At 39.0% G+C, this 24,512-nt stretch overlaps 1 protein-coding gene across 6 annotated transcripts in view; it reads left to right on the forward strand.

The window, feature by feature from the left end:
• The window catches only part of cacna2d1 (calcium voltage-gated channel auxiliary subunit alpha2delta 1), a 63,492-nt gene extending 39,716 nt beyond the window's left edge, over positions 1–23,776 (forward strand). The window contains exons 20-42 of one of the 6 annotated variants that reach the window (XM_023955904.1): positions 1,900–1,956; positions 2,216–2,287; positions 2,463–2,524; positions 2,706–2,782; positions 3,557–3,568; positions 5,536–5,544; positions 5,843–5,903; positions 5,984–6,084; positions 6,797–6,878; positions 7,361–7,423; positions 7,811–7,914; positions 8,236–8,322; positions 8,410–8,477; positions 8,579–8,617; positions 8,763–8,834; positions 10,676–10,828; positions 10,949–11,001; positions 11,330–11,385; positions 11,826–11,955; positions 12,524–12,636; positions 12,943–13,025; positions 13,210–13,292; positions 21,784–23,776. In XM_023955904.1, the coding sequence (XP_023811672.1) occupies positions 1,900–1,956; positions 2,216–2,287; positions 2,463–2,524; positions 2,706–2,782; positions 3,557–3,568; positions 5,536–5,544; positions 5,843–5,903; positions 5,984–6,084; positions 6,797–6,878; positions 7,361–7,423; positions 7,811–7,914; positions 8,236–8,322; positions 8,410–8,477; positions 8,579–8,617; positions 8,763–8,834; positions 10,676–10,828; positions 10,949–11,001; positions 11,330–11,385; positions 11,826–11,955; positions 12,524–12,636; positions 12,943–13,025; positions 13,210–13,292; positions 21,784–21,820 (1,674 nt within the window). In that variant the 3' untranslated portion in view covers positions 21,821–23,776. Of the gene's footprint in view, positions 1–1,884; positions 1,957–2,215; positions 2,288–2,462; positions 2,525–2,705; positions 2,783–3,556; positions 3,569–5,535; positions 5,545–5,842; positions 5,904–5,983; positions 6,085–6,796; positions 6,879–7,360; positions 7,424–7,810; positions 7,915–8,232; positions 8,323–8,409; positions 8,478–8,578; positions 8,618–8,762; positions 8,835–10,675; positions 10,829–10,948; positions 11,002–11,329; positions 11,386–11,825; positions 11,956–12,523; positions 12,637–12,942; positions 13,026–13,209; positions 13,293–21,783 lie in introns of all 6 variants that reach the window. The other 5 variants (XM_023955903.1, XM_023955907.1, XM_023955906.1 and 2 more) reach the window with 5 other exon arrangements.
• The last annotated feature ends 736 nt before the right edge of the window (positions 23,777–24,512 follow it).

A 24,512-nucleotide genomic window follows, 5' to 3' on the forward strand; every position in this document is an offset into this window, starting at 1 on the left:
CAGAGCAGCAGTAGTTCATTAGAAATTTGCTTCTGAGTTGTGGGCATGTCCACTGGCATGGAGCAACCCCGCTCCTGTTTCTGTTGCCTAGAGCTCTCTGTTTACAGCTCTCCTGCTAGCTTACACCCACTCACACCCCCGACCTAACATTACCAGTGCAATAAATATGGCGAGCATTATTGAAACTATCCAGCCGCACAGTTTTGAACCAAATACTAGTTCAGACGAAGAAAACAAAGACGTACATGGATTTAGTCTACAAGTAGATGAATGAGAATCGAGCGAAGGAGGAGCTTGTCATTAATACATTTTTTTTCAAATGGGATTTCTTGGTTTGCTCCTGATTCACAACGGTTTGAATAAAAACAAAATGCAACAAGAACATGTTAACAAATGTCTTTCTGTCAAAATTAAGTAATGAAATTTAAAGATGTTTTTTTTTTTTTTTTTTAATTTTAACACTTGAAGATTAAATTGCAGCTCCCGTCAATTTGTCATTTCTATTTCCATGACTCTAGATTTACAACAATACTGTTTCATGAAGGTGTGTCGCCTTAGAAAAATCGTGTTTCTTTCAGAATCAATTCTAACACCAAGGTATTTTATTCCCCATCTGCCCTTGCAGTACGTTGTCTCACTGAATCAGCCAAATAGAGGATTCAGGAATGCTGATAGTGACCTGGAGCTTTCTTAACATATGAATAAAACATGTGTTACCAAAGCCTCTCTTGCTGCGACAGTGTTTTTTTTTTCTTTTTTTGGTCAGTCTCACACCTTAGCTAATCTCACAGAGCTTCTTTCTGATGTGCCGCCTTTTGCTTTCATTAGTGTCTCCTCTCTCTCCCTTTCATTAGATTTCATTTCTCCCCTCATCATTCTCTCTTAACCCACCCCCAAAACTCCAGTTTCTTCATGTTCTTTTTAGCATTTCTTACATCGTATCATTTGTTTGATGTTTTATTCTGCCTCATCTTGTGTTATCCATCTTAATACTACATTCTTTCTTTTTTTATGTCGACATGCTTCATTTGCTTCTTCATTGCATGCATTCAACCTTCACATGTAAGGAACTCACTTCATACCTGTAAATCCAGACTTGACATGTAAAAATGACCACAGTTAAGGTGCTAAAGAATACTTTTTTTCAGAAATTGTTTCTTAATTTAGTGTACAATCTGTAAACGTGCAAAACACCATTAATTCACACTTTGTTCTCTAAATAAGAGATAGTTTCTTAAATTTCAAATTTCTGCTGAGGACACTTCAAATCAGATTGGAAGCAATTTGTCCCTCATGTTCAAAAACGGTTCAATGACACTTTTTATCTTAAAAAAATTGCAACTCAATTGAATAAACCTAAACATAGTACAAATTGAATTGACCAATAAACTGAAATACTTTAAATGTAGAATTGTAAATTGTGTAAATTGTCTTGTTTCTTATCTCTTATTATGTTTTAATAAACTGAATTTTTCTTTGATTAAAAATCTTTCTTGCCAAGCTTTGGATTTGAAACACCCATTCCTACTATTTTGAGTGAAGATCTCTTTAATTAGTTGCTTTGACTTACACAGAGACAAACCCCTGCTATCAAGATATTTTAGAAACACACCCACAGGACGGATAGCATGCTAATTTGTTTTAAAATATCACCATAAAATACTTTTACTCCAACTGCAGTAATCCTGCTCCAATACACACAAAAAACTTTTTAAGGCAAACTGGGTGTGTAAACCTCCTGGTCTTGTTTATTAAATGGGTTTGTACTCATATTTCTGCACTAATGTTGGAGTATGCATTTTTAGTTTTGTTTATGTCTGAGTTTGTTTTTTCCTGTCTGAATTTGAAATGATGTCCCATTTGTGAAATGTTTCCGTTCCACAGAACCCCAAATTCCAGGAGCCCGTTACCCTGGACTTTCTGGATGCTGAGCTGGAGAATGACATTAAAGTGGAGGTAGTGAACACACTGATGAATCAAGGAAACTCATTGCTCTCAGGAAAATGTACAGAGAAAAAAACACAAAAGTGCAGGAATGCATTCAGGTCCCAAAAGTCTCCTCATAAAGGTTAATTGGTTAGTCCCTGAAATGCTTTAACAGGCGTAGCTGCTTGTAGGACTTTGTTGAATCTACGATTTTCAGCTAAACCAAACTAGATTAAAATCATATTGATTGTTTGAAACCACTATCTGTCTCTTATTCACCTTTTTACAGATTAGGAGAATGATGATTGATGGTGAGACAGGAGAACGCACCATTCATACTTTGGTAAAGAGCCAGGATGAGGTAAGGCAATACAAAAAAGTTCTGACTTTTAAAAATGTAATAACTAAAAAACAAACATGTTTAACATAACAAACACTACTGTCTTTGATTTCTCGATGTGACAGTTTTTGGACAGAAATTAAAAAGAGAGGAAACTGTCTCATTTAGATAATTTGTGCTTGTCTCTTTTTGGCAGAGATACATAGATAGAGGAATCAGGACTTACACTTGGGGACCTGTCAATGGAACAGATTACAGGTGAGAAGTCATCAAAAACAAACTGAGCTTTGACCGGTTCGACTGAAGTTAGAGGATGTCTTTTACTGCTTTTGCCACAGCAACACTTTTTGTAAAGTTAAATAAAAATGGAAATGAAATGACAAATAATTTCTATAAAAAATATTTAATATTTGTGCTTTTCTTGCTTTTTTTTTCTCAGCTTGGCTCTTGTGTTACCCAAATACAGCGAACTATTCATTCAAGCTAAACTGGGGGATGATATAAAAGAAGCCATGTGTGAGTATGACGCCCACTCAAACATAGCAGGGAGGTTTGATTTTGTCTGTGTCTTACAGCCAATCCCCATACATATTTTCTTTGGGTTGTTCTCTTGAGTTTTCATGCTTAATTTGTGGTATTCTATGCTGCTGGATCCTCAGCCACTCCTATGTGTACAGCTTAGTTGACTGAATCCCCCCACAGTGGATTTCTTTTATAATGTAACTTACTGGTCAACTGCTCCTCCCTTCTACAAGCTATTCCACATTTCTTGATTTTTACCAAATCTAAAATTCAGATATTTGATCCCCCTGCATTACATGTCCCTTTTTTTTCTGAATTAGAGCAAAACAAAAGTTTGTCTCTTGTTTTTGTTTTTCTTCTCATTGGACATCATACTTAAAAAATCTCAAAAATCAAATCACCTTGAATTGAGTTCAAATGAAGAAAACCAATTTATCTTTTTCCTCTAGATTCCTATCTGAACCTCTCTTCCTTTTGTCTGATATTTGTCTCTCCCTCCTATAGTTTTCATTATTCATCTTTTTATGAATTTATTTATTTTTCTCCACTTGCACTCTCAAGGCTGCATCCCTCTAAGTCACAGTCTGCTGGGTTCATCTTTGGTCACAATATAACAAAACATTGCAACATCTGCTTGTAAAGCCCAAGGATAGAAATCTTTCATGAATACATATCGCCTATTTGCAACACTTTGTAAGATAAAGTCCTTTATGATTTTGAATAACCTTCTTTTTTTCCTGTTTTTATTGTAATGCTGATATTTGACAGCTTCCTCCTGGGGTAAGTATCCGCAGTTCTGTATAATCTGTGCATGTTACAACATTGAGGAAAATAACTTTTTTTCTTTACATAACCTTTCTGTCTGCAAACATTTATAAAATTAAATTAATAAAGTCTTACAAAATCAAAAATAGAAGCTTTTAATATTTAATATGTATGCCCAAACAAAATGTCAAATGTCAAATAATTATTTATTTTTCGCTGTTTATTAAGAAAACATAGGGGTCATCTCTAGCCCTGGAAGTTTAAAGCAAGGGGAGGTCTGTACATGAAAGTGATCAGGGGTACATATTTAAAAACATCTTTAAAAGGGACTTTTTATGTTAAGACAGAGCTTCAGAACAGTAGATTTTGTTGTTGTTGATTTATACTTTCTAGGATAAGTCTATGTTGTTCTCAGTTCCCCATCAAAAAGTGCTTCAGTTTCTTTAAAACCCAGACGTGTTTTTTGGCATTTTTTTGATACTGGACACATATTAAGAAAATTAAGGTTAGAATTCTATTTCTGATTATTTCTTTATTCAAATCAATTTTGACTCAGGAGCTGATGAAGAGATGCAGTTTGAAGAAGAGTTTATTTGTGACGTAGAAAACACACCGGGTGGCCCACAAACTCCCTTCTTCGCTCTGCAACAGGGAGGGGAAGTGGGGCGGGGCTGCGCCATCCCAACAATTCACAACTCAGAGGCAAATTTCTGATGAATTCCTGCAGAAAACTACGTCCTAGAAAATACACAGTTTCTTTTAAGTTTGGCTAAAAATTGCATTATTATAATTAAAAAACCACTGGGAAATTAAAATACATCAAAAGATGGTCAAAGTGGGTATCTAAACCTGTTCTAGAGGTTTTTCCCTGTTTGCATTGGTCAATCGCTGTTTTGATCAAATTATAACCAGAAAAAAAATCATCTTTGTTTTAGTGATTTGTTTTTTCCTGACGGGACACTAAACATAAATCACTTATGTCGAAGTTATTCAGATAGATGAGATTCTGAGAGAGTGTTTTTAGCTTTTGCATTACTGCTCCTTATGCATAACAAGTCTGTCACTATGCCATAAATGCTGTCAGCACAATTACAGGCTTGTTAAAGAAAGCAATGCGCCATGGCTTGCTGCTGCAGACTGCACAACAGGGAGTCTGGGACATATAGAATTTCACGTTGGAGCCAGACCTCCAAACTCCAATCTATTTTATCACTTTGATGCAGTAGGTGGTTTCTTTGCAGCCAATTGTTCTCTTAACAGATTAGAAAGAGTCTCTAAACTAAAGTTGTGATGGATGAACATATTTTTTTTTTCATTCGTAAAGAAGGAATTCTTTATTTGTTGAATAAATGAGCTAATGTTGAGTTGAAGACATGGTGACAGATAAGGAAGGATCATGAAAGTGGAGAAGAAAGAGAACGCTATAAAAACCCACGAGGGCAGGGACACACACGGCCCTATCAACATGGGACAGAGTGACAGTTAATCTGTGTATTAAATTTTATGTGAAAGACATTGTTTGATCCTGCAGCAGATTTTCAGCACTCCGAGGAACTTTGACATGCAATTGCTTTCACAGACCATCAATGTGTTTTAAAAGCATTGTCCAAAAGTTTTCATTGAAAAAGACTCTTGACTGATGGTCAATAATGTATTTTCATATCATTTATGAGATAAGAACTTGAAAATAGCATTTCAATGAAATCCAGATTCTGGACAGGGGAAATATGAGTTTCTCTCTAATTCTGAACTCAAGTTCTGTTTTACACATTTTAAAGCTTTGTCTTTTTATACTATTTTTAAAATGAACTTTTTCTGAAAGTGTGTTTTGTTTTACATCCAAGAGAACTATTCACATTTTCTAGCATCTTTTTGCAGGTATGGTTTGTTCCGTGGTATTTATGTGTTTTTATCTTTCTGTGTCTTTTTTTTTTTTTTCAAACTTTTGCCTTTCCCTGACTTCTTCCCCGGGGTCACAACAGGGCGAGAAGGCAAGTATTTCTCAGGCAGTCTCTCTCTAAAACCCTCCACACTACAGCATCATCCACACTCTCACTCTTGATCCATCACCTCATATCTGTCCAATCATTTTTTGTGTCTGTGCGACTTTATGAACGTGAGAACCGGTTATGGAATGTGTGCTGCATGTTCGTTCATCAACATCACAGACTTTTTTTTTTTTTTTACTCTGGTTTTTGTATCGTACATACTACATTGGTTTTTTAAGCATTCCAAAAAAGTTATCCTGAGCATTTGAATAAAATAACTGATGTTTTGGATTTTCAAAAGCCATGCAGACTTTACAGCCAGACATGTTTGATGAGTTTGGTTTCACCTACATTGCTCCAAGGTCAGTCATTCCGATGCGGATTTCATTCAAAATGACAGAAAATTGACTGAGATTTAAAACTTTTCGTATTGTTTCTTCAGAGGATACTGCAAAGAGCTGAAGCTTTCGCTTAACAACACCCAGATCCTCCAGTTTATCCTCGACTTGAACGACAACATCGATAGCGAGTCTCCCGATGCCTGTGAGTCATGCATCCTTCACTCCTGTTTCACATGACACTTTTGTTCAACTGAGTAAACTCTGCTTGGGCTTTCAACGAGACCTGTCAAAATTTGTAACAAACCGTGTGTTATTTAATATAGGTTGAATCAGAAATTTATTATTGACCTGCAAACATTCTGGAAAACCTTGAAACTGAAGCTGAGATACTTTATTCCTCCCCGTGATTATACAGCAGTTCCCGCTCTGATATGGTAATGGTAAGCATTTCATGGGCAGAGTGTTGTAAGCTGGGTGACATCAGACTGATCAATTGATTTTCCCCGAAGCCTGATACTGTCATGCTCCACAATGACTCATGGTGCTTCTATAGGCCTCCTCTAATCGACCTCACCCTCTTGCACGGATTTAGAGCGGCTTAACGTGTCCTTGATGCGACTTAACTTAAGGTCAAGTTTTATTATTTGCCAGTGAAGCTCTTCTTATCGCTATTAGTGCTCATTTTGGTTAAAAAAAAGCTCTTTGAATTGGTTACTGCCTTTTTCACAGCATTGAACTATAGAACCCCCACATATGTCTTCATGCCAAAAGCATTCATTTTCCAAAAACACTCAAATCTCTGCCAAGATGTTTAAAGCAGACAGCAACTCTAGCATTTTTCACAATTTTCTATGCACGTATTGTGTCTGTGGTTTTGTAATATCTGTGAAATCCATTTTACCTTTAATCCTCAGGCAACGTTTCCCTGGTGAATCGACTGATCTTGGATGCAGGTCTGACGGCTGAACTGGTTAAACTTTGGAAAGAGCAGACGGTGTATGTACCTAGTGCACAGAGCTTTAATTTACTCTACCATGCACAAACAAAAAACTGTGCTTATAAAATAACTTTCTTTTTTGCTTTTTACAACGTTCTGTGTTAATTAAACATCATTACCCATAACTACAAGGCCCGGTGCTTATTTCATGCATCATTGGTTGGCCAGCAGAGCCACAGATGGTTTGATCTCGATGTGCTATTGAAGTGAAACCAAAATTCTGAACTCAGCCATGACACGCTAATTTCATAGAAAAACAAAAGGAGTCACATCAGCTGGTCCTTTTTAACATTTTACCACATATCTCGAATTATTTGAACATCATTTTGGGCATTAATGGAGGATGTTTAGCATTAGGATAAATAAAGACTAGCAACAGAATATAATCAACATCTTATTCTTGCTTGCTTTAAGTTATTCCATGATTTGTTAAAGGCACTTGCCTTGACATTATATCAGCTGCTATTTTGAATTTCCTCAGGGATGGGATTGTTGCCAGGTTTGTTGCCACAGACGGAGGAATCACAAGAGTCTATCCTAGAAGGTACTTTCCCCCTTTCATCTCAGGGGCACTAAAGTGTTAGCAATACTGTTGTGAAACAGAAGGGCATGTTTTTCCCAAATATCTAGTGTTATAAAAGTGTTGGATCAAATTGATGGGAACTGTCTAGCAGTTAGGTTGCATCTATTCAGATGATGTCCTCACCTAAATGAAGGATCACTCAAAGATCTGTTCAGTCTAGTGTAGATGATGAGTCAAATCTGTCAGCCTGATTTGTTGAATTCTTTTTTATCTAAGAAAAGGAATACATGATTTAAATGATCTGATGTGGCTGTGGGGATTTTAAAAGTCTTAACAAACATGAGTATCAATCTATACATATGTATGTTTATTGTTAAATCAGCAGACTACTGCTTTTTATTTTTTTAGTGCTGGAGAAAAATGGTCTGAGAATCCAGAAACATATGAGTCCAGCTTCTACAAGAGGACATTGGACAATGAAATATATATATTCACAGCTCCGTCTTTCAACGGTAAGTGGGGATGTTCATGTGCATGAGGGTCTTCTGTGTGGTCTGGCAGTGAGCCTGCTGTGTTCACCGCTTTTGGACGACATCCCAACCCTGCTGGCAATGTTCAGACTTTAAGGTTTCTGATATCGCTCTGTTTATCATACTTCTTTTCCTGCTGTGTTTTTCCTTCCCTGTGTGAAACCCATCATCTCCACTAATCACTCTAACAGACATGCAAAAGTCACTTTATATACTCTAGATAAATAGATTATAGCTGTTAAGAATGCTTGGAATGTCTTTATACTCTTTAAGAAACAATGTTTCATTTTTATATAACAGCAGATGCCAGGGAGTCTGTGTCTGAATCTGGTATCCTAGTGAGCAAAGCAGTGGATCTCATCATGGATGAAGTCACTCTCAAACCAGCAGGTGAGTGTTTCTAACATCCCACTGATGGATGAACCTGGTACAGCACAAAGCTGCAGAACTCTGTCTGCTTTGTGCTTTTGTCTCCAGTGGTGGGCGTCAAACTTAATGTCTCCTTCTGGATGAACAGTTTCATTAATGCTACACTCAAATTAAATGTAGGTGGTGTTCAATTTTGTTTGCATCCCATAAAATATCAGACTCAATTATACATCAGCATACAATACACCTAATGTCTTGCTCCAATTTCTTGTCCAAGTGCAAGGATGAAATTTGTGGCTGTCTCAGGAACGACAAGGTACAACTGAGTTTTATTGTAATATCTGAACATTTTCCTTTAATGTGGTTTCGCAGTTTGATGTACTTATTCTGCCCAAAAATGTGTCATTTTATAAATACTTTCTTATCAGATTTTTACATTTTGTATGTCTGTATGTTTGTAGCATGTAGACTGCGTGATACTGGACGATGGCGGATTTCTTCTTATGTCCAATCAAGAGGAGTACATTTTCTTGGTGAGCTCTAAAAAACACATCTGATCTTATTTGCTACATCTTACATTTCAGCATGAGAAAAAATGATACATTTCATGTCATTTCAGCATACCAGCCCAAAGCCGCTTTTCAGTATCACTATACTGCACATTTTAGCATCTCAGCACAAGCACTTTGTGTTGTGTTTTTATAGGAAAAGTGCTATATAAATAAACTTTATATAACGTTTGATTTGATTTTATTTAAAAATCTGCTGGAATTACATTACCAGTAATTGCATACACAGTTGAAGAGTGTTAAAGAGCTCTGGTGTTAGACAGTTGATCTTCTAGAGCTTTGAATCATCATGCTATTTTGTGTGGAATCACGATACAGTGTGATATTGTTCGGCATCTCTTTTCCTTTCACGGATATCTTCTTACACATACTTCAAAAAGGACACGTCAAATTTTGCTTTGAAAATAAGTTAAGTCAAACTCTGCAATCAAATTTTCTATGTCATTTTTTTTCTTATCCTTGTCACAAACCCCCATCAGCCTCAAACAGAGGTCATCGAAAGGTTACATGACTCAGTCAAGTTATGAGAGTGGCAGAACCCGGCAGCACACCCATGTCTCTGCCAGAGTAAAACACTAGCCACTGGGGAAGGATCAAAGAGGAAGCTGATGGCTTTTAGACATTTGTGGAAACTGTACTTGCGTGTCCCCTGTGTATGTAAGAAGTCTGCTGCACTGTGTTAGCTCTTCTTTTTGTACTTCTTTTGGCCTCTGCCTGTTGATAGTAGCATTTATAGAGCAGAGGGTTTTGGAACATTTCACGTCAGTTGAGACAGGACATCTGCTGTCTCTGGATAGCAGCTTTAAATCTGACCTACAATTCATATCTTTGAAACATTTGAGGAAGCTCTGACTTGTTTTAAACTGTGGAACATGTCTCGTCCACAGGGACCTTTTAGGACGTTACTGCTGTCTTTTTTTCCTGTCATAAAGAATTGTTACAGTGCTTACGAAAAATGTTGTGATTTGCTGTTTTTCGCATTTCTATTTGACATTTGTTTCCACGCAAGTTTATTTACGCCTCTATTGTTTACGTGAAGCCACACATAAGTCCAAACTTACAAAGCAATAACCCTTTAACCCCAGAGCTTTAGCTCCAGAGTTGACATTCTTTGAATGATAGTAACTATTTGACAGCTTATGCATTTAGGATTCTGAAATAGGGCAAACAATTAGAGAAGTTTTAACACAATAAACATAAATTAGCTGATTCAGTTGTGGAGAAAAATGGCTTTGCGCTGTTGTGCAACACTTTACATTAGTAATGTGTTTCACATTTCAAAGCCAGTTTTCTCAGTATCAGAATAATCTGCTACACGTTGATCGCATTAACAGCCGGAGAATTACGGTATGTCAAAGAGCGTGTGTTATTTAGGTGTTGCCTTCCGCATCTCAGGTATTAAATATGTACAACTTTTAGAAAATTCCAGTCTGTTTTCTTTTTTCAGATAACAAGTTAAAATGTCCTTTTGCTTCAACAACAATTGTAGGACTTTATTGAAAAATGCAGCAGGTTTCATGCGTGTCACCTTTAGTAAAAGTTCCATTATCTAGTTTTAATTGGCTAACGTTCAGACCAACTGTTGCACAGACGTGAATTTCTCTTGAGGATTGCTCTTTTCAGTTTCAAATTACTCATCCATGCATTTCAAAGATGTCATTCCCATGTTTGATTGAGTGGATAATTAGCTTGGTAAATTGGAGTGCTTTGCTGGCATCTACCTTCATGATTATTTCATTAAGAATCAAATAACTTTATTTACAAGCATTGCCTGCAATGATGTGTTTATTTATGATGTCTTATAGATTGGGCAGTTCTTCGGTGAAGTGGATCCGGTGCTGATGATCAGTCTGGTCAACACCTCTCTGTACTCCTTCAATAAGACATATGATTATCAGTCTGTCTGTGACCCAGAGAAAGACAGCAAAGCAGCTGCAGGACCCCGTTCTATCTATGTGGTGAGATAGACACTAACATGATCTCTACAATTGCTGTTTTTTTGTTGTTTTTTTTTGGTGTGTGTTAATCTTTGCTGGCCTACTTCATTCAGACCGATTTCTGTTCTTGTGTTGCTCCAGCCAACCATTGCAGACTTGCTGAGTATCAGCTGGTGGGCCTCCAGTGCTGCCTGGTGAGTGGAGAAGCCGTGTGCCTTTAGTTCTCTTGTGTGCATGCTGTTACACCAAAAATAATTTGTATGGCAGTTGCATGAGACTTAAAAATGAAGTTGCATCACTTTCATCGGAGTTGTTCAAAAACCTTTAAAATAGACATTTAAACTCAATGTTTTGTAGCTTAAGCAACATTTAAATCACCATTGTATTAAAGTGTTGGCAGATGCACGTCTTTTAGAATAATAGTTTTGATTGGTCCTCCATAAATCAGAGAAAGATGTTTTCAAAATGTGTTTCAACATGCAGAAAGCTCACCTTTTTCTCCCTTTTTGTTGGATCTTACAGGTCGATTATGCAGCAGCTCATATTTGGTCTCATGTTTCCCAACCTTCTAGGGGCAGGTAAGTAAAAATGCAAGACAAGACTGTGTACTAAGGTTTAATATAGCTGATTCCGGTATTATCATGCATGAAAAAAAACATATCCAGCATTATTGAATTGTTATTTTGATGAAATAGTGCTGTTTGTCACTACTTTGTCACTTTTATGCATGTCACTACAACATGCATAAAATAAAATGACCACTGACTGTCAGGAAAAAAAACAGATTTCAACTTATAATACAGTTTAGTTGACACCCTTTGCATTTATAAAAGAAGTAATCCACAAAAAAATGTACATTTTCATGGGAAAATGTTATATGGTAATTGAGACCTCTTTTGAAGCCATGTTTAGGCACTTCCACGTTGCCTATTTTCTACTTTGGAAGTGTGATTTTAGTCCCAGGATTCCTTAAATGATTCCCCTCCATGTCCTGATTTAAGGTGTTTCTAATTTGCAGTGGAGTCACCAGATGAAGATATACCAGATGCCATGTTTAAGGAAAGCTGCATCACAGAACAGACACAATACTTTTTTGACAATGAAAATAGGTCGTACTCAGGGGTTTTGGACTGTGGGAACTGTTCAAGGTATGCTCATATTTATTGAGACGTGTATATATTTGCATATGTTCCTATCTTTTGTCACTTGCAATTACTGACCTGTTATCTCTTATTCCACATCCCTCTGCTTCTCTGTTGCAAAGGCATGTTCCAAAGTTTCCTGGGTTATGCAGCCTAATCCTAAAAAGCTGCTTTCTGATGAGTTATGATCAGACACAGATCACCTTGATCTGTCAGTAGCTGAAATTTTGGGGGGAAAAACTATTTCGCTTTTTGCTTTGTGTTTCTCTTTTCATTTTCTGGTTTTATATCAAACTAATGCGGAGAATCACACATACTGTATACCCTCACTTTGTTTTGCATCATTTCAGAGTGCATAAGTGTATTAAATATTGCTAAATTGCATTTACTCAATGGTGTTCATGATTTTTCCCTTTTTATAGATCAGTTTACGAATGAAGAGTTTAATTTCTTTTAGCAAATTCAGATGTTTGCACAAATCTGAGTGTCACCTGCAGATAAACAATTCTGTCTATAAGTGTTAGGTTTATTGTTTCTGGTTACATTTAAGCTCATGCTTCTCTTCGTTTTCTAGGATGTACCGAGCCGAGAAGCTTCCAAACACCAACCTTGTGTTTTTGATTACTGATGCCAAAACGACATGTTTGTCATGTGACCCCCGGCCGCTTCGACAGGCTGAGCAACCCTGTATCCTTTTGCTTATCTCATTCTGGATGCTCTTATTTCTGTTATCTAACACTCAGAGGAGAGAAGCGTTCTAAACTGTTAATGCAAGGACACACAACTTAAGTATGAAGAAAAACTCTTGTAGATGCTCCATGGGAACAGTAAACCAGATCCACTACACAGATCCACTGGCAGACTTTTTCTGCTCGTCTAAATTCTACAGGAAGAACTGACATTTTAGTTTGAAAATTTAAGAATCAATACTTGATAATTATTTTATCTATATCTATACATGCCTGTGTGTGTTTTTCCTAAGTGTCTGTTCAGCTGAAGGACCAAATCCATGCGAGCTGGCTCAGAATCCCAGATACAGGAAAGGGCCAGATGTGTGTTTTGACAACAATGAAAATGTGAGGGGAAAAAAAAAAAGGTTACCTTGAAGCCTGAATGTGATTAAAGTTAGCTGCTGTAGATGACTGCCCCTTTTTGCTCTAGATAAAGACTACTGCTCCCTACATTTTTTCCCCCATTTTGCTGTATGATCTCATTACTCATCTCCCTTTGTTCTTGTTTTTTTGGATTCTGCGTGTCAAGGATGAGCCCCTGTGCCCAACCAGCAGAGGCTCTGCACTCAGCCCCACACCTTTTTTGTTGTTTATATTTGTTGTCGCTTCAGGGTCAGTATGGTTGCACAGCTTCACACAGCTTTACTATTTTAAACAGCTGTGTAGTGCTTTTATATAGAATAACTCATTTGACATTAAAATATGAGGTTAACATTTTATTTCTACAGTTTTACAATCATTCAAACTGTATTGAAATATGAGAATCTGTGCTAATTTGTGGCTCTTCCAATACGTTTTTTTTTTTTTTGTTTTGTTTTGATGTTTTTAAAATGTAGAAAATTGTAGCAGTCAGATAATAGGACAATTTTATTACATCTTGGGCTTCAGCCATACTTTATGCAGAGTTTTTTTTTTTATTAATTTATCGACTTCTTGTTTTTTTTTACTTTACACAACAAGTATTTGTATATTTTGCTAAAAATAATGTAATGAAAAATTGGTTTATATCCTCAAGAAAATTTACAGCAAAGTAAACTTCATGTTACTTAAAATTTCTTAAGTGTCATTTAAGGATATTAAAAAAACAAGGCTTTAGTTTTCAAAATCCATAAGAATTTCTCCATTTATTTATTTACTTGACCTGTTTTCTTTTAAATATAGTCAGAAATGTAAAACTTAGCTGACATGGGTGGTGAGATGCCACACCGATCACATGCAAAATGCTTCAGTAGGATTTAAAATCTTTGGCGTTTCTGCTACTTACAATGCAAAATGGAAATTGGAAAACATAGTTGGTAAAATATCTATGTAAAGCTTGTGCATTGACTTATTTGAATAATATCAGTAAAACAAATGAAGCAAAGTGAATAAATCATGGGAGAAAGGGTTAGAACACCACCCAACTGTGAACAATTCATTGGAAGACTAAATATTTGGTATGAAAAAAAAGGGCTTTTTCATATCTTTATAAATCCTCCCTTTCATTGTGTTGCACAGGCGTAAGGCATACATATAACAGACCACCAATTCAAGGGGGCATGTTTATATTACGGAGAGGCCTTGCTGGGAAGCAAATGACTGAGGAAGTAGATGAAAAGAGTAAAAGTAGGTCGTGTCCCTTTTGCTCTGTCCAGCTGTCCCATTACTTTTGGTTCAGCTCCTCGCAGGAAGACAGTTTGTGTGCCGGCCAGTCCATTTTCTTACTGGAGTAAACAGAGGAAGCTTCACGTGGCTTTCCTGTCCTTTGAATAGAGAAGACTCCCACCTTTTTTCTCCTGGGCCTTTGGCATGCACGGATATCCTGAATACACCCATTAAAAAAGAAAAACGGGAGGCTAAAAGCAACACTGCCACACGCTGAAACAAGCAGGTGGATATCCACACAGACAAGCAAACAATGAAGCAAATGAGAGGTGAAACTCATTTAAAACGTACAAAGGAATGTTTAGATTAATTGCATAGTTTAAAAATGTGTGTTGCTTTGTTGCCAACACTTTGAAGAAAAGATCAATTTAAGTATCTCTCTCGAGCCACGCAACGCCACACAGCGCAGATGGCCTTTGAAGTACATAAAGTGTCACTTTTTAATTAGATTTTTTTCAAGAAACTGAACAAAGACAACCAATTAGCATGTTTGTGCAGCAATGTTGGGAATATTGAAGGTTGTACGTTTTCTTGGGCAGAGCCAAACTGTCAGAATTGGATTGTTTTTAGTTTCAGTTGTCTATCAGTTGTCTTTAACTTTTCTAATTGATGAAAACAAATAAAACAAAATAAAAAACTGCTTACATTTCTAACAGCATGCTTGTAAAATTGCAATAGTTTTGAAAATATTTTACATTTGTTTCAGTTTCCCTTGAAATGTGAAATGTAACTTATGCTATGTACACACCTAGCATGTGATAAGCGTTCAAGAACACTCTGAACATGCGTCCTTGAGTACACTTTTAGCATACGGTGTTCCCACTGGAGTGTCGCTACCCGAAACTAGTGCATGCACATTCAGTTGGAAGAAACTTGGTGAGAAATGTCGAAATCTTGGTCCAGAATTTTTCTTTCGCAGCTCTATTCCGATATATGCATGAAAGACTTGGTGTCATATAATTCCCTCCGGACACAGACCACAGTTATTCCTTCCTGTGGTGGACCGAGCAGTAAAAGGCAAGGACAGCAAACAATTTAATCAAAAATATGGAAATTTAATTTTCAAAATGTGTAAATGGGCAAAAATGGGCCCTTAAAAGAGGTCCAAAGCAACAAAATTAACTCAAGCTTTTAAATGTAACAGAGGACAACTGAACAAACAAACTTAATCAAACTGACCTTTCTAATTGGAAACACAAGGGAACATATATAGTGGCTGATCAAACCAACTAGACACACAAGGGGGAACTTAAAAAGACTAAGACAAAATACAGAGAACAAACTAAACTAATGGCCATCCTATAGTAAATTAACATACACAATGAATGAAACTAAGGACCATCAAAATGGAAACTAAAGTAAAGAAACACAAAAAGAGTTCCTTGTCCACTGGGTGATGGTTCAGTCCAATTAGCTGCCTGCTGAATATAAGGCCTCTGCTGACTGGCATGCATTCTTGTGTCAGGCCTGACTTGATTGTTCCAGCAGCAGATGGCAGCAGCAGCAACAATGGTTCCCTTTTGCACTGGTAACTCAAACAAAACATCAAATTAATAAAGCAAATTATAATAAAGTAAACTGAAACTTGTTGATACATTTTATGATCAAACATGTGTTACTTTTGAAAAAGAAATCTAAAAGTATCTGCAAACAAATAAAGTGAACAGATATATGTAGGGTGTGGTGCAGGAGGTTACTGCCCTGATGGTGTGGCAGCGTAGGCAGCCATCACACTCCCCTCCCCTTCGGAGCCTTCATCAGGAGCACGAGAGAGGAAGTCCGCAGTGATGTTTCCTCTTCCTGGGATGTAGTTCACCTTGAATCTGTAGGGCTGCATGGCGAGGTACCATCTCGTTATCCGGGCATTAGTGTCCTTCATCTTCTCCAGCCATTGCAGAGCCCTGTGGTCGGTCTCCAAGGTGAACTCTCTACCTAAGAGGTAGTATTTAAAAGAGTCCATAGCCCATTTGACTGCCAGCGCCTCTTTTTCGACAGTGGAATAGTGGATTTCTCTGGGGAGTAGCTTTCGGCTTATGTAAGCCACAGGATGTCGATCGTCAGACGTGTACTGTAGAAGCACAGCTCCAATGCCTCTTTGAGATGCGTCGGTTTGCAAAATGAAAGGTTTATTAAAATCTGGACTGTGCAGTATGGGGTCCTTACTCAATGATTGCTGAATGTCCCGAAATGCTGTCACAGACTCCGTAGTCCACCTGATTTTGTTTGGACATCTCGAGCCGGTCATGTCGGTCAACGGAGCTGCACGGGCTGAAAAGCTTGGAATAAACTTGTGATAAAATCCAGCTAATCCAAGAAAAGACCTTAGCTGCTTTCTTGTCTGTGGTAGAGGGCAGGATTCAATCGCCTGTACTTTGTTGACTTGTGGTTTGATCAACCCACCTCCAATAGTGTAACCAAGGTACTCCGTTTCCCTCCGGGCAAAAGCACACTTTGCTGGATTGATGGTTAACCCCGCAGCATGCAGGCACTCCAGAACCTTCTTCAGATGTCTTAGATGTTCCTCCCAGGTGGCACTGTAAACCACAATATCATCAAGATATGCACAAGCACAGTCTTTTAGGCCACCGAGTACCTGATCCATAAGTCGCTGGAAAGTTGCAGGGGCACCGTGCAACCCAAACGGAAGAACTGTAAACTGAAAGAGCCCCCAGGGTGTCCGGAAAGCAGTCAGTTCCTGGGACCGCTCTGTAAGGGGAACCTGCCAATAACCCTTACAAAGGTCAATAGTTGTTAAAAACTTTGCCTTTCCCAGACACTCAATGAGATTGTCAATTCTGGGGGTTGGATAGGAATCAAATTTTGACACAGAATTTAGATAGCGAAAATCTATGCAAAATCTGATGGTTCCATCCTTCTTGGGGACCAACACAACTGGATGACACCACTCGCTTTTCGAAGGCTTGATGATCCCGAGGGACAGCATGTGATCAACCTCTTCCTTTAGCGGACCCAGTAGACGCTCTGGTACTCTGTAACTCATGCGCCTAACTGTAGCCTGCTCCTTTAGCACAATGTCATGGTGCACCAAGTTTGTGCATCCTGGATATTCCTGGAAGACCCTGGAATCAATCAATGCTTTCACCTGAGCTTGTTGGTTTTCAGAAAGATGATTTAAATCCAAGGTGGTGGGCATTGATGATGGCAGGAATTCATCCACTTCGTCCTCCTCACTGACATCTCTGATCAGCAGTCCCATGGCATCGTCTGCAGTCCTGGAAACCCATTCTTTGAGAAGGTTAACGTGCAATACACGACTGGACTGTTTGTGACCTGGGGTGGAAACCTGATATGTTGTAGCCCCAAGTTTCTTTTGGACCACAAAGGGGCCTTGCCATTTGGCTAGCAACTTACTGTCACTTGTGGGTAGCATTACTAGGACTTTTTGACCTGGCAGGAAACTTCTCTGGCGTGCTTTTTGATCATACCAGCTCTTCTGGCGTCTCTGTGCATCAGCCATGTGGGCCTGTGCTAACTCGCTCATCCTCTGCAGCTTTTCTCTCATTTGAATAACATACTGAATGGCATTGACAGGTTCTTCTCTGCCCTGCTCTCCTTCCCAGGTTTCTCTTAAGAGGGTCAGGGGTCCCCTTACTTCATGTCCATAAAGTAATTCAAAGGGGGAGAACCCTGTTGAAGCCTGGGGTACCTCTCTGTAGGCGAAGAGGAGATAAGGCAGCCACTGATCCCAATCAGACCCGGTTTCATTGACGAACTTACGAAGCATTTGCTTAAGCGTCTGATTAAAGCGTTCAGTCAACCCGTCCGTCTGTGGATGATAAGGAGTGGTCCGCAGATTCCTCACACCCAGGAGCTGATAAACCTGCTTAAGCAAGTTCGACATGAAGTTAGTACCTCGGTCTGTCAAAATTTCTCGGGGGAAACCCACTCTGGAGAAGAACTGAACCAGAGAGAATGCCACAGCTTTTGCTTTCACACATTTCAGTGGAAACACCTCTGGGTACTTTGTGGCATAATCGGTGATGACTAGCATGTAGCGGTTTCCAGCTTTACTTTTCTCCACTGGTCCCACTACATCCATGCCAAGGCGTTCAAACGGAGTGCCAATAATTGGGAGAGGCTGGAGTGGAGCTTTGGTGGTACATTTCAGTGAGGTTTTCTGGCACTGAGGGCAACTCTGACAGTAATGTTGGATGTCTGTACGTAAGCCAGGCCAGTAGAAGTGTTTCATCACACGTGCAGTTGTTTTTTGCTTCCCTAGGTGGCCAGCCCAAGGTATGGTGTGGCCTAGGCTGAGTACTACATCTCGAACCAACAGAGGAACCACCAGTTGCTTCACTTTACCTTGCTGGTGATAAAGAACTCCATTCTCCACCAGATACTCCCTCTTCGACTCCTCAGCCATTTCTGCTGCTTTTACAAAACAAGACGACAAAGTTGGATCATTTTGTTGCATTTCAACAATGTTAGATGGCAACTTGAACCCTAAACCCACTTCTGGAGTTGCTTCAACGGGCGGATCTACCATAGTGCGTTTAAATTTCTCTTGCCTTTTCTGACTACGCGTTTTGCGAGACTTCCCGGGTTTTGTCTCAAGCTCAGCATCATAGAAAGGTAAAGCGCAGAGAAGTGGCAGATTCGCATCTGTATTTTTAGCTTGAGCTCTCGTAACCGCAACAGCACTTCCTCTTGTGTCCAACAGGTCATAAAGAACTGGCAGGTCATGACCCAAAACAACTGGGAAAGGAAGGTCATCAACAACTCCTACTTTCAGAAGATACATCTGTCCTTGAATTTCCAAGTAGAGATCAGCAGTAGGATAAAGTCTTTTATCACCATGTACACAGCAGATGGAAACTGTCTCTTGAGTGGAAACAAGGTTGACTGGTACATGTTGTCGATGAATTAAAGTCTGTGTACTGCCAGTGTCAATCAGTGCATTGCAACATTTCCCATTCACTTTAACAGTGGTCATTTTAATAGGCTGGTTAGCTCGACTTTCCAAAGCATGGCTCTGATATGGAACAAAACACATCTGAGTGAGCTTTGCTGAATTTCTTGGGCAAAGGGGTTTAATATGTCCTTCCTGCCCACACAAATAGCAGATTGGTGGTTTATTGGAAGATTTTGCTGGTTTACTCATCTGATCATCCTGCACAGGCATTCTCGGTGTTCCTGGAGCCAGTCTGTGGTGGTGGTGTTGTGGGGCTGTTGGCCTGCGTGAGTCTTTTATACCCTTCCATTGCAGGTTGCTCCATGGTACATTTTTCTTGCGAGCAGCCACAAACACCTCTGCCAGTGTTGCGGCTTCAGCTGCTGATTTAGGCCCATGTTCTTTTATCCAGACCTGAAGCTCAGGAGACATCATTCTTAAGTATTGTTCCATAATGATTATCTCACCAATTTCTTTTACCGTTTTACCTCTGGGTTGAATCCACTTATCATAGAGTTCTTTGAGACGGGCATAAAGCTCCTTGGGACTTTCGTCGGGGCCCACTTCCAAGGAACGAAATCTCTGTCGGTAAGACTCAGGGCTGATGTCATATTTATGCAAGATTGCAGTTTTAACTTTTTCATAGTTCAAAGAATCATCGACATCCATGTTAACATAGGCACTTCTGGCCTTACCAGTGAGCAGTGGGATGAGGCGGAAAACCCAGTCTGACTCCACCCACTTGCACGCTGTTGCTATGCGTTCAAAAGTTATTAGGAAGTGTTCAATGTCATCGTTTTCTGTTAGCTTTTCTAACCTGGGATCCATAGAGAAGCGAGGGTGAGTGGTTACTTGCTGTGCCCCTGCTGTCTGATGTACGGCCTCTGGCAGCCGATCATCTGAACCAGACTCCACTGTTGGATCAGGGGCTGATGAGGTGTAATCAGGAACAGGTGACGTCCGGGCCTGCACCTCCATCTGCAAAAGTTGGAACTGATGCTGCAGGCCTTTTAGCCTGTGTTCCTGCTGCTTTGCTTCCTCCTGGAGTCTCATTTCTCTGGCTTCCTGTTGTCCCATGAAGGCCTGGAGAATACTAGTGAGATGTTGTAATGTTGGCTCTTCACCCTCAGTACCTGTACCAGCTCCTGAAGCTCCAGCCTCCTCCTCTTCTCCATTGTCCATGTTGGCAGTGCTGTAGTCCTTATGTTCAATGCGTGTTCTTGTAGTCCTTCCTCCTCGTTGCATGGCTCACAAAAAAAAATTTCAGGGGATTGCCAGGGGGGGGGAAGAGGAAAAAAAAAAAAAACTGTCCTTAAACTGCTGATCCCACTTCTGACACCATTATGTGGTGGACCGAGCAGTAAAAGGCAAGGACAGCAAACAATTTAATCAAAAATATGGAAATTTAATTTTCAAAATGTGTAAATGGGCAAAAATGGGCCCTTAAAAGAGGTCCAAAGCAACAAAATTAACTCAAGCTTTTAAATGTAACAGAGGACAACTGAACAAACAAACTTAATCAAACTGACCTTTCTAATTGGAAACACAAGGGAACATATATAGTGGCTGATCAAACCAACTAGACACACAAGGGGGAACTTAAAAAGACTAAGACAAAATACAGAGAACAAACTAAACTAATGGCCATCCTATAGTAAATTAACATACACAATGAATGAAACTAAGGACCATCAAAATGGAAACTAAAGTAAAGAAACACAAAAAGAGTTCCTTGTCCACTGGGTGATGGTTCAGTCCAATTAGCTGCCTGCTGAATATAAGGCCTCTGCTGACTGGCATGCATTCTTGTGTCAGGCCTGACTTGATTGTTCCAGCAGCAGATGGCAGCAGCAGCAACAATGGTTCCCTTTTGCACTGGTAACTCAAACAAAACATCAAATTAATAAAGCAAATTATAATAAAGTAAACTGAAACTTGTTGATACATTTTATGATCAAACATGTGTTACTTTTGAAAAAGAAATCTAAAAGTATCTGCAAACAAATAAAGTGAACAGATATATGTAGGGTGTGGTGCAGGAGGTTACTGCCCTGATGGTGTGGCAGCGTAGGCAGCCATCACACTTCCTAATTCATGATCACTTTTCAAATGGTTGGCAATTCCGTAAATAAAAAAGGACGCCATCCATACATCACTACCAAGTCCGAGTCCCTGATTGGTCAAAGTTCAACTGGTTTAACTTTCAACGTGTAAATAATGAACACCTGTAGTACGTGGAGCCCGACAATGGACTTAAAATCGTACGTAGCTACAGGTGAACGTGAGAGTTTTGAACGCTGAAGCCCGAAACGTGCGATTACAGACTTTTCATTGAACGTGGTCACTTGAATGTACATTGCCAAGCCCGGTGTGATCATAGCATTAGTCACTGATTTGGTTTTTAACAGAACCCAAACCAGACTGAATGTGGCATAATTAGATGTGATAGAATGTAAGATTTAAAGTGAAGCAATAGAAACCTTTTTTGTAATTTTAGCAATTGGGTTCATTCATTGGAGATGTACTAACAGTTGATTTCTTCACCAGGAAGATGATTCTGATTGTGGTGGTGGAACCTGCTTAAGGCCAAGCCTTTGGTTGGTGCTCGGACTCCAACTCCTGCTGCTGCTGTTGCTCACCAAATCTCTACAACACTCATGACCCCCACACACACTGAGACTCCCATTCATCACATCTCATCGGAGGCCTGACGACACTCCGCTAGCGCAATACAGGATGTATGCAGAGTATTTGCAGCACTGACCGCCTGTATCAGCATTTCCATTTTCCTATGCCAAAGGGTGCTCATTCATTTCTTCCTCATGGTGTTCAAATTCAGAGACACATTTACTGTGCTCAGCTGCGCTCATTTCCACACTGTCTACCTGTATCTTTTCCGATGGTGCAACAGTAAGAGCTAACCAAACCCTTTAATTCTGCCTCACTTGTTTTCTCTGACTTTGAGAAGCTTTATGAAGCCGTACATTCACTCACAACATTGATTTGTGTAGCTGTCTGTATTGTTTGTTGCTTATATTTATTGCATATGAAAATGTATGCTGTAATGGTTGTTTTTTTTGCATCCAGTGAAACGTTTAGCAAAAATAATATCACTTTGGTTTGAGTGCTTTTTTAATGTTGATTACCTATATATCTGGTTCATTTTCTCTTTGCTAAAATCAACCCAGCATTTTGTGACTAGCTTGGTGTTGTATCGTAGCAGCATGTGCTCATTACAGAGCTTTAGACGACACCGACATGTTCACACCAAAACTTCAAACTCAACCACAGACGACCACAGAGAAATGGAGAGGTATAGCAGAGAATGTGCACGCTACTTTATTTCAGCAGTTCCTCAACGGTGGACGCCACTATGAGAACTGCATGTTTTAAACTGTAGATTTAGGAGGATTTCTCAGTGAGGGATAAATGAGGTTATCAAAAAAAAAAAAAAAACTGGTGGGTTCAGATTTTTGTCATGTTTGTGCTTGGATGAACAGCTTTGGTTGTCTCCACTTTGATGCATCAAAATACCCAGTGCCTACATAGTAGCTTGAACAGTTTAAGTTTGTGAGTGATTCAAGGCATCCGAGTTGTATGTTTTACCATGAATGCCTCTATGCTAATGCACGCATTATAGCAGGGTGGGCTGGCCTTGCAGTAATATCTCATGAAGGGGGCCAAGTGTGCTGCTGTTCTTCTAATTTAGGGACCCACACAGTGGTAGAAACAAGTTGTGACTTTGATTATAGGAGAGGAATATTATTTTCCTCTCTGGAGAAAACAAACTAAAACCAGACTTCAGCTTGCATTCCAACAGCTTTCTCTTTATTAATCCTGTCTCTGTTTCCTTACTGGACCATCGGACTCAGGAGCCAAGATGACTTGTGAATGAGATTAGCATATCAAAATGACTGTTTCTTTGTTTTGTTCTCCTTGCTGTACTCCTCCTGATGCTTGTTCCTTCTTTGTTTTGCTCTTAAAGTGCTGTGAAGCAGACGCTGAGGGCTCAGCGTTGAAATGCTGCAATGTCATGGGATGAGCTTGTTCTGTGTTTGAACTCTGTGTGTGCATAGGCTCAGCATCAGGGCCTACTGGAGAGAACCTTCAGAAAACACTGCTACCAGTGGTAACATTTGCATTGCCTTACTTAAGCTTATATGAAAAACATTGTACATCTTTTTTGTTTCCTCATATATATTCCCAGTTCTCTCCATTTCGTCTTCATGCTGACATGCAGGTGTTAAGTGATCAGGTTATGCTGTCTTTCAGAATCGTGTGCCGACTTGTATTTTATCCCAGGGATCCAGTGTCTGTGCAGGCATGTGCGTCTCCCTCTGATTTCTGATTGTGCTTTAATACATGAAATACTCTTTTGTGGAGCTTCATTGGCCTGAATCAATTTTGGATACATTTGTACCATAAAACTATTTACTGTATAAAAGAGAAAAGCACAGAGAAAGATGAGAAAATGTTTATAATATGTTGTTGATTATTGTGCTAATATATATTCACAATAAAAGTGGTGTTATTGTTATGACCCGAGACTGTTTTATTATGCACAGAATGGAGTGCAGCAGGAAGCTTAGCGTATTTTCGACGTCACAAGTACATATCTTTGCAAGGGTATCTTTTTCAAACTGCGTTTTTTCATCTGCTCCTCATTCACAATTATTTAAAAAAATAAATACTCAGAAATGCTATTTTATGGGTCATTTTCTAAATGTATGACCTCCATCATCAAAAAAAAAATGTCAGAACATGTTAAAAACACCCATAACAGATTTTTTTACCCATTTGGAGTGGGTCATTTAATGTTAAAGCACACAATCAAACTTTTACTGAGCTATAAACCATCCAGAACTAGTCTAGTTAAAACATTCAATAAAGTGAATTAACATTCAAATACTATCAGAAATAACCGTTTGTTCACTTGTATTTTATCACCTGAACTCTTTTTTTAACAAATAAAAATGGGGGGAAAATTGCCTTGCAAACAAATTTTTATGCAATTTGCATCTGTGGGGAAACAAAACTGCATCGTCATAAATGAGGAAAGACGGATGATTTGCTCTGCCAAAGAGGAAGCCCGTGCTTTGATATTTTCCATCAATGTGCAATTTTAGCTTCTGACTCCACAATAGTCACAGATTAAGAAACTTGTTGGGATGGATTAACATGGTACATGGCTTTTATTTGTGTGGTTGTTTTGCTCTCAGCTGTTTGTGTGCTGTAGCTGGTGCAGCAGACGTTTAGCAGGAAACCTTTGCCAGTGA

Source organism: Oryzias latipes, chromosome 6 (genome assembly GCF_002234675.1).
Source record: "Oryzias latipes chromosome 6, ASM223467v1".
NCBI classification, from domain to species: Eukaryota; Metazoa; Chordata; class Actinopteri; order Beloniformes; family Adrianichthyidae; genus Oryzias; species Oryzias latipes.